The sequence below is a fragment of the Argentina anserina genome, chromosome 4 (genome assembly GCF_933775445.1).
Source record: "Argentina anserina chromosome 4, drPotAnse1.1, whole genome shotgun sequence".
NCBI classification, from domain to species: domain Eukaryota; kingdom Viridiplantae; phylum Streptophyta; class Magnoliopsida; order Rosales; family Rosaceae; genus Argentina; species Argentina anserina.
Window position 1 is genome coordinate 13,675,983 of NC_065875.1, and position 15,229 is coordinate 13,691,211.

Here is a 15,229-nt window from a genome sequence, read left to right on the forward strand (position 1 = left end):
CCTAGTTGACTGCACATTCACGCATCAAAAGTTATCTTGTGGTCTTTCATATTCATTTCATATGGACTAGACGTTTTCTAGCCTTGTTTATAGTACGCTTATGTCTTGTACTTTAACTTTCAACTATACTTCTAAAAAGTTTCACATTTGCAAAACAAATAATTAAGAAAAAGACTAATTAAGAAAATAATTAACATGAGCAGCACCTAACCCACAAAATCGAATCAAAATTGAAAAAGTTAACCTTGATACAGAAACTGAAAAAGTGACAACATTGCTAACATCTCGATGTGCACGTTTATGAATGCATCCAAAGCTTTACAGAAACAAGACATATGATACATAGCCAAATGATAATTTCAAAGTTAGAGCTAATCTCGGTGATATGCGTGTCACAATTGATGTCAGAAATCAAAGTGGAATAAATCATGGAGTGGTTTGGAGGTCTCGACTTGTACTTATACATCTTCATAGATTATAAGCCCCATCCTAGAATAACAGTACATTACCTGAATTAATCAGAAATCTCCCGAAGCACACGTTACAAATCAAGAAATTCCAATATTCATTAAACTAATAAGGTAGAATTAAATGCTTCCCACAGCTACCTAGATTCCAGTGGTTGTAATCCACAACAAGATCTCAAAGCCGATTTGATTTCGGCGCTGCCGCAACAAGCACCTGCCTCTTGCTTTGCTCATCCTTCAACTTCCTTGAAAATCGAGCCGAGCCACTCAGGAGCCCCCTCTTCACCTTCTCAGAATCAATCCATGTACAAAACTGAAACCCCTTCACAATAGATATCGCCTCCATTGAAATCTCCAACAATATAAATCTCAATACCAAAATTTGATTTATACACACACACTACAATCTCTCACTGCACAAAAAATTGAGCCAAACACAATCTCAAACATTAGATTCAATAAACCAACAACTACCCTATTCACAATTCATATCAAATACGCCAAAGATGTAACCTTTTCTACATTTAACACATTCAACCACAGATGAGAGATTGATATGAAGCAAAGCCTCTCTAATGGATCAAATTCTACAATCATAAGGTTAAGAACAAATAAAATAGAGAACAATATGAAAATAAGGACATCTGTTGAAAACAAAATTGTATACTTGAATGAGTTGAATCAAGATAAAAACTCCATGAAAAGGAAGAAAAAAAAAAGGAAAGGCAGCAAATGAAGAGAAATTTAAGAACTAAACCCCCAAATGGCCAAATCTCTTGACAAATCAGTAATAAGAACCTCACCATCATATGACTAATTCCAAAAATAATGCAATGAAAACGGTACAACCTGAAGAGAAGTATAATCTCAGGAAAACACCAAATCATGTATACAAGTCACTCAAAACAAAATTTAAAATGAATATAATAAGTACCGAAGAATGGCACAATTTCAGATTCAAAGAATCACTCACAATAGCAAGCAAGGGAAAACCAAGGCTAAGATTGAAAACCCAATTGAACTAAACCTATTCACCACTATTGGGAGAACAAACTATTGATTAAGCATAAAAAACAAGAAATATATAAGGAGCATATTACAAAATCAGAGAATACAAGTCACTCACAATCTAGAGGATCAGACTTCAAATGAACCAATCTGGGAAGGGTGAATGGGCTGACGCAGATTAACAATCTCAACTAATATATCAAACAAAAGCATAAAACATGGGCAAATTTGATGCTTTTTGGTGCCCAACTCTTTGATTGACATGATCGATCGAAACAACAAAGTCTCAAAAGTATCTCCTGATAATGAAATTCTTTACATCGTTGGCCTGCACTTGTGTTACGATTAAATTATAACTCTCAAATATACAGAAAAAATAATGGGCAATGAAATATCCGACTTACCAACCACTTGCAGATCGCCCCTCGCTTTCATATGACCTTTCCATAGACAGAATCACGTTTCTTCCTAAACATTGCTTCTTGATCCAACACGAGAAGCTATGTATTATGTTAACCTAGAGAGTAAAATCGCAAAAATATTATCATTCACTCAATCAAAATCAAATCTATGGCCTCAATTTTTGTAAAACGTACCCAATCTCACAACATAAAGAATCTGGATTTTCTCTTTTCACATCAATATTCTATTGAGAGTAAAATCGCAAAACAATTATGAAACAATTACTGACTTGTCTCATCCATGGGGGAAATTCAGAGAGAGTTACAGCCTACAGGCCTCCTATTTACAGTGATGTGGATAACCTTTACCCTGATTTTCATTTTCTTTGCCCGATCATGAATTCCACTCTGTATGAAAGCTAGTTTATCAATTCATGGATTGCATGGCATCATTGGCATGTGTCCCAAGCTTCCGAACGGTGGTAAGATACAGACCTTGACCGAGCTACTTGCCGCCGCGTGTCCTGCTTCAATCGAACTGTCCCGGCTTTGCTCCTGCCACGTCTCATAACCTAGTCATGTGTCGAGTCGGTTCCATTTTTTCTTTTGACTATATGATCTCCAGTCTTCCCCAAACTCAAAGCAGCGAACTGAGCTATAGTTACTCATATTATAGTATATCAAAATCATTTGCAGAAAGAGCTTTGAAAATGAGTCAGGAACAGCCGAGGAGGCCTCAAGAGGAGAACGAACCAGTAAAGTATGGGGACATTTTTAACGTCTCCGGCGAACTGGCATCGAAGACGGTGGCGCCACAAGATGCTGCAATGATGCAGACCGCTGAAACGTTGGTGTTGGGGCAGACACAAAAGGGCGGTCCCGCTTCTGTCATGCAATCGGCCGCCACACGAAACGAGAGAGCTGGGCTCGTCCGCCACGAAGAGGCTACTGATATAGCTGCTTATGAAGGTGTCACTGTTACAGAGACTGATGCCCCTGGAAGGCGAATAATCACTGAATCAGTTGGCCGACAGGTCGATCTTCTCTAATTTCTAGAGCTAGTATAAGCATAGGTTTATTTTCTAAAATCAGCGATGTTTATTATATACTTGATGCTTAACTTTGCTCCATTTTATTGTTTTTTCGGCGTGATTAGGTTATTGGCCAGTATGTGCAGCCAACACCGATCACACAACTGCCTGGAGGAGGCTTCATGCAGCAGAATACAATAACTATTGGTGAGGCACTTGAGGCATCGGCCCAAACAGCTGGGGACAGACCAATAGAACAGAGCGACGCCGCGGCGATTCAGGCCGCAGAAGTGAGAGCAACGGGCAGCAATGTGATAATTCCAGGAGGCTTGGCTGCCACTGCTCAATCTGCCGCAGCTCATAATGCAGTGACTGTCCGGGAGGAAGACAAGATTAAGGTTTCTGATGTGCTGACAGGTGCGACGGCGAAATTACCAGCGGACAAGACGGCCACTAGGCAGGATGCGGAAGGAGTGGTGAGTGCCGAGCTGAGGAATAACCCGGACTTGGTGACACGTCCAGGTGGGGTGGCAGCTTCTGTTGCTGCAGCTGCGAGGCTCAATGAAAATATGAATGTGGATATCTAGTAGCCCGTGCTAGCTGCTCAAGGTAGAAGGGCTAATGGTTTTGATGATGCATGGCCAGCATATGGTATATATGAAAATGTCATCTACGTCTGGTACGGTGTAGCATAAGTGCAGTTTGTTTGAAGTTTTCCTCACTAATTACGTAGATGATCGAAGTTTTTGGTTTGTCAAAGCCACAAGCTGGCTTGGTGTTTGTATCTTACTATCCAAATGTCAATGCAAGTATGCTTCACCTTACACGGGTGCGTAATCTATCTTCCCCATCGAAAATTCATTTAAAGTTGAAGAAATTATGTAGAGGAGTAACACAACTAACGATGGCTATGGCTATGGCTATGGCTATATCATTGATCGTCTTATAAATGTACGTACGTAACGTACGGATTAGCCACCTTTTACGCTGGTCGGTGTTGGTTTAAGCGAGTAATTATTCGGTGTTGGCCATTAAATATTAATCTGAATGAAGTCTGCCATGATGATATATAATTAATCTATGATGAACGTTAGTATGAATTCATACCTGATCGACTTCCAATTGAGCATTGCTTAGAAATTGTTTTAATCTGCATGAAACAGAACGATACAGTCGCACAAAGCTTGTAGTCGCCTTTAATTACGTTCTCCACTTAATAATACGTTAGAGGGATGAGTGATTGACTCTACTCGTTGACGTGCATCAGGGTTTATATATAGTGTTCGGTATGTAATTACACACAATCTTGGAAAGCTGGAATCAAATGAAGGAGACCATGCCAGATGGGAGGAGGTGATATGCAGAGCGGTGAATTGATCGAATAAGTTGAAAGCTATGAGCACTACCAGAAAATAGCACTTACAGGACAACAACAAACTTCGTTCGTCACCTAAGAAATTATAAGACGACGAAAATAAAATCGTCAGTTTAGTGAATAAATTCGTCATCTAGGTGAAACTTAGATGACAAAATCCAGTTTTGTCGTCTTAGCTGTACATTTTAAATGACAAAATATGATCTCGTCATTTAAGATGGTGACCTAGTCCGCAAACAACTATATTGTCGTCTTAGCACAGAACTTAGATGACGTATTTTGATTTTGTCGTCTAAGAAATTGTAAGGTGACGAACACATCGATTTAGATGACGAAATTTTGCGTCGTCTAAGTAAAAGTTTGACTTTATAATCTGGATCTATTTCCATATCGATAGAAACAGAGAAAAAACATAAAAAAACTGCTGCTATGAACAATTGTTGCCCGGAAGAATTGATAGCAGAGTCATACAATATTTCTCCACCTTTGTACAAACTCGAGGCTCTCATTCTATGCTAGTAAGCTTCTCTAGAATCAATAGTTTCGAATTTGGTTTATTTTTGGTTCTGGGATTCAAGATCTGGGGCATTTGAGATTCGCGATTTAGATTGGAATGTTCATCTTTGTAGACCGATGCTAGCTGCCAAGATTTCGACTAGGGTTTACCATTTGGGGCTTTTGGGTTAGGGATTCGGGATTTTTCTAACTCGATATTGTGGTTTACGATTTGGGGGTTCTTCTTATTGGGTTATAGACTTGTTATGTAAAATTTAGCCAGAATGTTATGCTTATTGATTTTTCTAGCACTCTTATGTTTTGCTAAATGATTTATTTTCCTCCTTTTGTTTTGATTTCTCTTGGAATTTTTTTGCGGTGACTTTGGGTTTTGAGTATGTATTGGCAGAAGCCGAGGAGATTAAGATGACGGCTGATTGGGAAGTTGAGGTGGACTAGTTTGTTGCAAAAACTAGAGCAAATCAAATGAAGAGTGGAAGGGGAAGACAGTTGTGTATTCGGATTTGAATCACATTGTTGTGAGAATCTCGCCCAAGTATGCAGCTGATTCTATTCTCACATTGACAATGTCTTCTCAACGTAAGTTTTGTTTTGTCCAGTCTCCAAGTATGTATCTTTTTTTCGGTGTTGTTGTTGAAGTGATGATCTTTGTTTCAAGCATAAGTACCTGTATTGGGAAATTGAAGTTTTAGTGAAGTACAATTAAGTATATGTGTAAGGTTTTGGCTTAGTCTATCACTAGCTGAATATGATGGGGTGATCTTTAGTTAACATGTTTCAGAGGAGGTGCTGGAGATTGCAGTTCGTGTGTAGCTTGATTTTGGAACTTGGTCCTAGCTTTATAAATCAGGAGATTGCAGTTCGTGCGCATCCGAGTCTCTCATTTGTTAATAGTAAGGATAGGGAGACACAATTAAGTGTCAGAAGATGCCGTCTTATATTCCAAAGTTTGAATGTCTTCTTGGAAAGCAGATTGTTAAACTTGAGGTCAGTAATGAATGTAAATTTGCCCTCCTCATTTTATCTATATTTGTTTTCCTCTTTTCCTTAAGAAGTATATTGTATTTTTGGCTTTGATAATTCCTTGTGCTGTGATTAACATGATATACTTCTTTCATCTAGCTTCCTGTTGGTACCTCTTTATATGGCACTGGGGAGGTTAGTGGACAACTTGAGCGGACAGGAAAAAGAGTAAGTCACTACCAATGCATATATGTTGGGTAGATTACTGAATTTGATGCTGGCATGATACCAGTGGTTCAAGTTATTTAGACTGTTGATGAAACCTTTTATTTTGTGTTAGGAAATTTAGTAGTTCTGTTTGATTTAGGTTTTTACTTGGAACATGGATGCGTGGGGATATGGTTCTGGAACTACGTCATTGTACCAGTCGCATCCATGGGTGCTAGCTGTTCTACCTTCCGGAGAGGCATTAGGAGTTCTTGCAGATACCACAAAGCGATGTGAGGTGCTATGATTTAGTCATCTTTGGAAATTAACTTTAAAATATTGTTGCTTATTGATTTTGCAACTTACATCTTGGAGTATATTATTTTCTCAATGGCAGATTGATTTAAGAAGAGAATCAATGATACATTTCATTGCTCCATCCTCTTATCCGATCATTACTTTTGGGCCATTTGCTTCACCAAGTGCTGTTTTAATAGCTCTATCACATGCAATTGGTAATTTCTCAAACCTTTTAACTTGAACTTGTGTTTCTATGACAATTATGTATTCTCCATTGTTAAGTTTTGGTTCTGAACTCTGTGCATTATGATTTCAATAATCCACAATTTGGAAATTCACAAGCTCCAAAATACTCAAAAGAGCGAAGGAGGAATCCTAGAAGGCAAGAGAGGAATTTGAACAAGCCAATGAGAAGCTCAAGTGGGTGATGAACTTCATGTTGGAGACATTTGGATGTGAGCCACCATCGTTCCCACCCAGCATCCCCCAAATGAGTATGAAGATGGTGAGAATGGTTCCCTTAGCATTGGTAGTAGAATTTCTTAATTGCCTGAACTGTGTATATGATTATCTTGAGAATGACCATCTAAACTCAATGATCTACACAAACTTGATTGTTAGATAGCTAATTGTACTCAAGAGACCATTTATATATTATCTTTCTTGAAATTGATCTTTCACATCAATATTTGATTGATCAGATTCAAATTATAATCCATTTAATACAAATTTTGTATAATTATTAAATAAATAAATAACAACAGTAAGGTGACAAAATGTAAAATTTGGTATTTATTTTTAGGTCCACATTTAACTCTTTTCTAGTTGCCTTATACTTCACCGTCTTACACCTAAACTAACGACAAATTTCGTCACTATAGATCATCAAAATTCGTTGGCTAACAAATATGGTGACGACAACAAGTCGTCGTTTAAGTATTACAATTCATCATCTTAGATATTAGGTGACAAAATACATCTCGTCGCCTAAGAATTATACCTTGTCAACTTAGTTGTAACACAACAACAAATATGTCGTCATTTAAGTATTAAAATTTCGTCAACTAAGTAATAAAGTGACGGTCGTACTTTTGTCGTCTTACCAACGCTCTTAGATGACGAATGACTTAATTTCGTCATCTAAGTACTTGGATGACATCGTCTACTTGACGGAACTTAGATGACGACAATTTCGTCACCTAGTGACTTAAGACGACGAAAATGAGATCTTAGGTGACGAAATGTCGTTGTCGTCTAAGTCATTAATTCTGGTAGTGGAGGTACGCAGAGGCCGATCAAGATCCGAAAGTTATCTAGAATTAAGTTCTTTCCTAAATTAATAAACAAGTAAACAAGTATGTCCACTATAAGATTGGCATGATCAAAATTGGATATAATGGTTTTCTTATTCAAAGTTTCATATATCAAAATTGGATATAATAGTTTTCTTATTCAAAGCTCCAATATATCTGATTTCTCTACTAAGACATTAGATTAGGTAACAATTGAAATTAATCAACTCGTAATTGTCAAATTTCATATCTCATTTCAATTGAAACTCCTAAATAGACTAATTTCATCACAAGTTCACAACCTAAAATTGAAGAAGCGAGAGAGATGAATGTACCTTACATACATGCAATAGGATATGGAGAAGATAACAATTTTATTGGAGTAGATAACGTTCTGTACTTCTGCATAAACGCCAACAACAACTTCAAACCGTCAACGAGGCCGTTCCCGACTTCCCGAGCAACAACAACAACAACTACTACTTTTGTTGATAATTTAGTTCTAGGTTTTGCTCACTAACACTACCAATATACGGATCTACTAATCTACCATCAATCTAGGTTTTACTTTTTCCATTCCCAACTTGTTGTTATACACACAAAAAGATTACAACTTTAGAATTAATTAAGGTGTGCGTGAGAGAGAGAGAGAGAGAGAGAAAGAGAGAGAGAGAGTAATACATGATTGCCTGGTAGAGGCACGCGCGGAGATCCGAAGACGGAAGTAATTTTGGTTGGAGGCTTGCAGCAGAGAGCACCTTGTCGTAAGAGCTCTTAGTCTTTTTGTTTTTGTATGTATGCAGGCTGTTGTCAAAATTGTGTATGAGTTGCAGCCCAACCAGCTCTTCACATGGGTCCGCCACTAGAGCTACGTATTAATACCCACATACTGATGTACAGAAACTACAAATAAATATATTGATTCTGTTTAATTTTCCAATATATATGGCTAGCTCACTGGATTGTGCAAAATAATAAAGTTGTGCCAAATTGATATAAAATCTTTCGACAAATCCTTTTGGGCTGTGAATTTGTTCTATATTCTCCACTAACAAAAATGAGTCCCCATCAATCTCTTAATCTTAATTAATCAGCTACGCAACGTACGTCAGACATCAACGTGCGCTCTATGTATAACAAAAAATTATAAATAAAAGGGTAGATCATAAAAAAGTCAATTTATACACACCTAATTATAAAACACTCACTTATGATAAATTATAAAATGGTCATTGTTGGTTGAATCACTTAAGTATGATTATGTGTATTTATGTGTGAAACTACCTACTCCCAAGTATAGGAGGTTAAGTTTTAGTAAGAGAAAGTGTAGAGTATCGTACCCAAGAGATTGGGGGAAACTCAACTCAAACTAGATTTCTGCAAAAAAAACTAGAAAAACATGCATTCTAACTTTTTACAAGTTCACAACCTTAGCCATTTAGAAGCTAAGAGTCATGGAGATGGTATTAACAAGCGGTAATGAATCGACTTGGTTGATTTTAGAATTAAGCTAAACAAACTAATTCTTGCACAAAAATAACAAAGAAAGGTAAATGTAGAGATAGAATCAAAAGAGGAGTAGAGACTAAGGCATTGCACCTAGCCTTACTCAGGTACAAATGTAAGTCAAGAATAATGCATAAACATGTTTGACAAATTTCCCCCTAGTGCTTTGGTGAAACTACCAAGAAACCAACTAATCATGCAATTTAACAAAGTCTTTTGGAGCCAAACTAAATCACAAAACCTTAGTCCCAATTATATTACCTTATAATACAAGTGGGCTATGTACCACAAGCATAACACCCCCTTAGAGTAATTACACTCATGGCACAAGCATTAAGTTCAAGGTAAGAAATTCAAGCAACTTAATATTTCCCGTAAGAAACACTAAGCCACCACCTAAATGCTACCCATGCTCACGGATTCAAGAAGTTGTCAAGTTCAAGTTCCGATTCATTAATTACCTAAACAAGTTTCTAGGTGACAAAACTAGCAACACATTTAGTAAGCATTTTAAGTGTAGAAGCCCATAGATTCAACATGCATCAACATTAATTAAAATTAAAATGAATTCATTAGAACATGAGTTTGGCTAGGGCTAGCTTAGCCTCAAATCCAACTACTCACAACACATTAAATACAACAAACCCTTGAAAATGAAATACATCAAAAGAGAAGTAGAGTAAAGAGAGAAGAGATTACCAAGGGTTTGGTACAAATGATACCAAACCGTACCTCTAAAGGTTCACTACCCACAAAGATGTAATAAGAAAGAAAATGCTTCTAAGTATGGTATTAATGGGTTCTAACAAAAGAAGAACTCCATGAACATCATAATTTATCTACACAATCTAGGAACAAAGAACAAGGGTTGAGAATGAGTATGAGTAGAGGATGAAGAGAGTGAAGTGAGTATGACTGTGGTAAAACCCCCACACTATCACAACTCTTTACTCCAACCCAAATCTATGAAATAAGTTTGTGATTGATCAAGGGTGTAAATGATCTTTAGTTTTTAGTGAAAACTCAAGACACTTTACACTTTTCTTTGCACAACTTGATATCTATAACTTAGGCCTAAGAAAACTATGTTAAAACTATGGAAAATATGAAGTTTTGATGGAGTTTTAGTGTGGTGAAGGAGATTGCACGAATTTGGGAAGAATGAGGGTAATTAAAGGCGTTAAAGTCACAAATGAAGGGTGGAGATGTAAATGAATAAATGGCTAGATATGGTAGACAAATGTGGAAACACAAATTGTGGATCTTGTTCTTAAAATGGTCCCCTTCATTTGTCTTCTTCTATTTTAAATTTAAATCCCCAATTCATGGAGCACAAATTGTGGATCTTGTTCTTGAAATTGTCTCATTCATTCGTCTTTTTCTATTTTGAATTTAAATTGTAAATTAAAATTTACAATTCATAATTTACCAATATGCTTCATTGACTTATTGACTTTAACTACCATCATTTCCGGCAACCACCTTTTCATCACCGGAGTTTAACTGGCATTTTCCGGCGTTGACTTTTATTTCTTGTGAAATCTCCACATTTGCTCTTTTTAGCTTGAAACTTTCACCCGAATTTCATAATGTGCGCTACATCCACTCTTCTTAACGTGTTTCCGATCATTTGCACATTTTCCTAGCATGAGTAGGAAACGTAATAAGAAATAAATAAATATACAAAAATATAAAGTAAAAGAATAAGAATAAGGCAAACATTACTAGGTTAATATTAATCTAACAGTCATCTAATAAAACTTCTTAAACCGTTACCCTTGATTTTCTTAATAATTACAAGGTTGCCACCCACCCACATTCGTTCCCAAATTTGCTTTGACACATATGGTTTTGAGCAGAGACTTCTCGACATAGCTGAGCTACAACGAGGCGTTGTCCAAGGCTGGCAAGCAGGTGCGGTCAGAGACGGAGGCGCAATCGGAGACGAAGGTGTGAGGATTCGAGGCTCTGATTGATAGTGCATCAGAGCCTGCGATAGTGCAATCTGATCCGATATGGATTTGTCAACGGCGTTGTTAGGGCAATATGGAGGTGATGACGCTGAGGAGAAGATGACGACGGCTGTGCTGTGCTGCTGCTATTGATGCAGATCTTGCCGGAAAAAAACACCAATCTAGTTCCACCGGTAGCCTCATCGATCCATGACTACATCAAAGCTCCTCTTGTTCAGAATTCTGGTGAGCGCGACGGCGACAGAAACATGGAGGTCAAGGGTTGGAGGCAGAGGTGGGGAAGTCATCAAGGTGGTCTTAAGCTCTGAAGGCCTGGACGAAGATGACGTGACTGTAATAGATGCCAAGGGAGAAGGAAATGGATGAGACCAAGCGAAGGCATCGACGGTGAGTCCATAGAGATGAAGACCGTAGAATTGGAGATAAAGGCAAATAATGTTGACTTACAAGTTACAAGGATAAAGTTAAGGTAAATTAAAATATTGTAGCTACCGTTGTAACTAATGGTGTTAGTTGCAATCAATGCAATGTCATTTCTACATGTAGTCACACCAAGCTACACTTATAGTTACATATGCAGTCACATGAAAACTAACAATGTGAATAAATGTGTGATCAGTGTGGCTATTGGTGTGACTACTAGTGTGACACGTGGTATGACAACGTCGATGTCGATATTTGATTATATTAGTTTATTTGAGAAGTTTATAATCATATAACAGAAGACAAAAGTTCGTTAATTCTACTTATTCTTTTCTTCTTACTTTTTTTCTCATTTTTTTCTTGTCACAACATAGTCACACTACCAAATACACGGGTAATAACATTACTAGATACAATGACAGTCACAATGTTGTTATTGTAACAACCAGTGTGACTACAACTATGACTAGTGGTGTGACTGCAAGTGTTACACGTAGTGTGACTGGTGGTGTGACTGCAAGTGTGACAAAGGTTTGTTAATTCTTCCCATTCTTTTATTCTTCATTTTTTTCATAATTTTTTGTCACAACATAGTCACACTACCAAATACACAAGTAGTTACACTACCAGATACAATGACAGTCACCTATCAATATTGTAGCTACCAGTGTGACTGCAAGTGTAACATGCCGAGAGAAATTTCTTAATCTGAGAAATTCTGTAAAAATTAAAAGGAGATTGTATGTATGTGTTTCGAATCAAGATAATAACTAGATTTATGGAGCTTTTGGCTCTGGTTTCATCTGAAAAGCTTGGAGCAATGCCATGGACGACCACTGTCCCTTTTAAGGGTTTATGTATCTTATACAGTGGTCGATTCGGAGTGGATATGATATCAAATGAAAGAGGGGAAAATGATATTTCTAACGATACCAACCGCGTTGAAATTCATCGCCGGACAGAAAAGTTATGGCGATAATAAGAAGAAGAATGAAAAGAAATAAGAAAAATAGTGAAAATGACAAAACAGTCAGCAAAATATTTTAAAACTGATTTTTTTCTAATTTTGTTTGAAGCTTGTTAACCTTTTTGTAATTTCCTAATTAATTTAATTTTCTTCTTTAACTATTTTTTAATTTAAGATTTGATTTTATATTAAACAATAATTGCCCATAATATATATTAGCCACAAATTACATAGCGTTAAATAATTAATTTCTCTGAATGATAGTAGTGAAAAATATATGTATTTGCAACTGCGAAACCTCCATTCCGGTCGCCGTCGTTCCCCATAACTTGGTCACCGGCAACTATGCATACTGATCCTCTGTTATCTCCTTCGTCGTTATCGTCGAACTTGTTTCGGAGTTGGTCAGTGAATAATCTCCACCTTGATGGAACTTGGTGTGAGAATAAGTTTCACCTTGATAATGTCCACTTTGATGGAGCTCGGTCTCCGAATAATGTCCAGCTTGATGTAGCGAGTATGACGGATTCACCGTCCGGGGAGTGTACTTGGTCGGACAAGGATATCTAGCTTGAGGTACATGGAGATCATTAAGAAGTGTACCGTACCTTAGCCACCTTTTATTCAGATAAAGGTCAAGAGGTTTTAGATATGCTCCTAGTGCACAGAGACCCCTGGACTCCGAAGCCCGACCATGAAAGCCGACAATCACATTCCCAGGTACTTTGAAAAAGGCTTTCCAGTGCTTACATCTCCAAATGGTCCATAACTTTTCTTGTTGATCCTGAGAGTAAGATAGCAAATATGGTTTGGGGGGCGCCAACGCGTTACATATTTTCCCTGAACTGAAATCAAATATTCAGACGGCTCATCAAAACTGATATGCAGTTTTCTAGCTTTTTTGATGAAAGAACCGATCTGCAGTTGACAAGAGAGAATTCAATCATTATTTGATTATGTATATATTTATAGACCTGCACGGTGATATTACAAGCTTACAACTGAACTAACCGCGTGAGCCCAAGTAGGAGTGGACAAACTGACCCGAAAACCGAAAACAACCGGACCCGAACTCAAACCGAACTCGAAAAAACCGAAATCCGAATAAAACCGAACCGAAAATAATAAAACCGAACCGAACCGAATCTGTTTGGGTTGGGTTTTGAGTTCAGTCCCTTAGAAACCGAATCGACCCGAAAAACCCGAAGTCAATGGTCAACGTTACAAAACGACATCATTTTGTCATATTTATAATTTTACATTATTATTATTTTTTAAATAAAAAATAGTGTAGTCGGCCTCATAACCGCACCTAATTTCTAACTTAATTGACCTAATGTATAAGAGGCGTATTATTTAGCCGTCTTGCTTCCTTCATATAGTCGCTTCATAATGTGATCGTTATATATATCTAGGGACCACGTAAAAATTTCATCCATTTTGGACATGGTTTGACCATTCGTACCTACGGTTAACTAAAAAAGAGGCGTTTTGACATATTGAAACCTCATTGACCGGGGTTTTGCCAAATAGATTTCTTTTGTGCGACCGCGCACGATAGGTAATAAAAATTAGGTGATTTCAGATATGCAAACAACTTTTGGCGTTCGCATATTTGTAATAGGTCCTCCCTTAGGGCATAATAGTGGTGTTTTCGGTTTACAGAAAATTCTGACGGTCAAATGAGGTCTGAATTGGATGATATTTTTATAGGGTCACTAAATATATATACCGATCACATCAGCTAGTGTCGATCGATCCCTATAAATTTTCTTCATATAGTCGCTTCATAATGCGATAGTTTTATTTTAAACCTAATATAAAGGTTATGATACATTAGTTGACACTTAGGTGATCATCAACTCTAAATCGAAATATGGTCGATCGACACCAGCAGATATGATCGGTATATATATTTAGGGACCCCGTAAAAATTTCGTCCGTTTTGGACATGGTTTGACCGTTCGGGCTTACGGTCAACCAAAAAAGAGGCGTTTTCACATAATAAAACCTCATTGACCGGGGTTTTGCCAAATAGATTTCTTCAGTGCGACCGCGCACGATAGGTAACAAAAATGAGTTGACTTCAAATATGCAAACGGCTTTCGGCGTTCGCATTTTTGTAATAGGTCATCCCTTAGGGCATAATAGTGGTGTTTTCGATTTACCGAAAATTCCGACGGTCAAATGAGGTCTGAACTTGATGAAATTTTTATAGGATCACTAAATATATATACCGATCACATCAGCTGGTGTCGATTGATCCCTATAAGTTTTCTTCATATAGTCGCTTCATAATGCGATAGTTTTATTTTAAACCTAATATAAAGGTTATGATACATTAGTTGACACTTAGGTGATCGTCAACTCTAATTCGAAATATGGTCGATCGACACCAGCAGATGTGATCGGTATATATATTTAGGGACCCCGTAAAAATTTCGTCCATTTTGGACATGGTTTGATCGTTCATACCTACGGTCAACCAAAAAAGAGGCGTTTTCACATAATAAAACCTCATTGACTGGGGTTTTGCCAAATAGATTTCTTCAGTGCGACCACACACGATATGTAACAAAAATTAGGTGACTTCAGATATGTAAATGGCTTACGGAGTTCGCATCTTTGTAGTGAATCCTCCCTTAGGGCATAATAGTGGTGTTTTCAATTTACCGAAAATTCCAACGGTTAAATGAGGTCTGAATTGGATGAAATTTATATAGGGTCACTAAATATATATACCGATCACATCAGCTGGTGTCGATCGACCCCTAGAAGTTTTCTTCATATAGTCGTTTCA

General features: G+C 37.3%; 3 protein-coding genes across 3 annotated transcripts in view; all 3 read left to right on the forward strand.

The window, feature by feature from the left end:
* Window positions 1-15,229, forward strand: part of LOC126790340 (uncharacterized) — a 130,330-nt gene that overhangs the window by 25,931 nt on the left and 89,170 nt on the right. The gene's annotated exons all lie outside the window — the stretch shown is intronic.
* On the forward strand, window positions 2,566-3,514 carry LOC126790336 (late embryogenesis abundant protein D-34-like). The gene is made up of 2 exons (XM_050516533.1): window positions 2,566-2,910; window positions 3,033-3,514. The coding sequence occupies exons 1-2, from the start codon at window positions 2,587-2,589 to the stop codon at window positions 3,492-3,494; spliced, it is 786 nt and encodes a 261-aa protein (XP_050372490.1). The 5' UTR covers window positions 2,566-2,586; the 3' UTR covers window positions 3,495-3,514.
* On the forward strand, window positions 5,664-6,696 carry LOC126792229 (uncharacterized). The gene is made up of 5 exons (XM_050518694.1): window positions 5,664-5,785; window positions 5,921-5,989; window positions 6,129-6,266; window positions 6,366-6,483; window positions 6,551-6,696. The coding sequence occupies exons 1-5, from the start codon at window positions 5,726-5,728 to the stop codon at window positions 6,694-6,696; spliced, it is 531 nt and encodes a 176-aa protein (XP_050374651.1). The 5' UTR covers window positions 5,664-5,725.

Excerpts from the sequence above, each read along its gene's own strand:
- LOC126790336 (XM_050516533.1), top strand. The coding sequence starts at position 2,587 with ATGAGTCAGGAACAGCCGAGGAGGCCTCAAGAGGAGAACGAACCAGTA. Across the intron at positions 2,911-3,032 it reads CTGAATCAGTTGGCCGACAG|GTTATTGGCCAGTATGTGCA; the intron begins GTCGATCTTCTC and ends CGGCGTGATTAG.
- LOC126792229 (XM_050518694.1), top strand. The coding sequence starts at position 5,726 with ATGCCGTCTTATATTCCAAAGTTTGAATGTCTTCTTGGAAAGCAGATT. Across the intron at positions 5,786-5,920 it reads AGCAGATTGTTAAACTTGAG|CTTCCTGTTGGTACCTCTTT; the intron begins GTCAGTAATGAA and ends TCTTTCATCTAG. Across the intron at positions 6,267-6,365 it reads ATACCACAAAGCGATGTGAG|ATTGATTTAAGAAGAGAATC; the intron begins GTGCTATGATTT and ends TCTCAATGGCAG.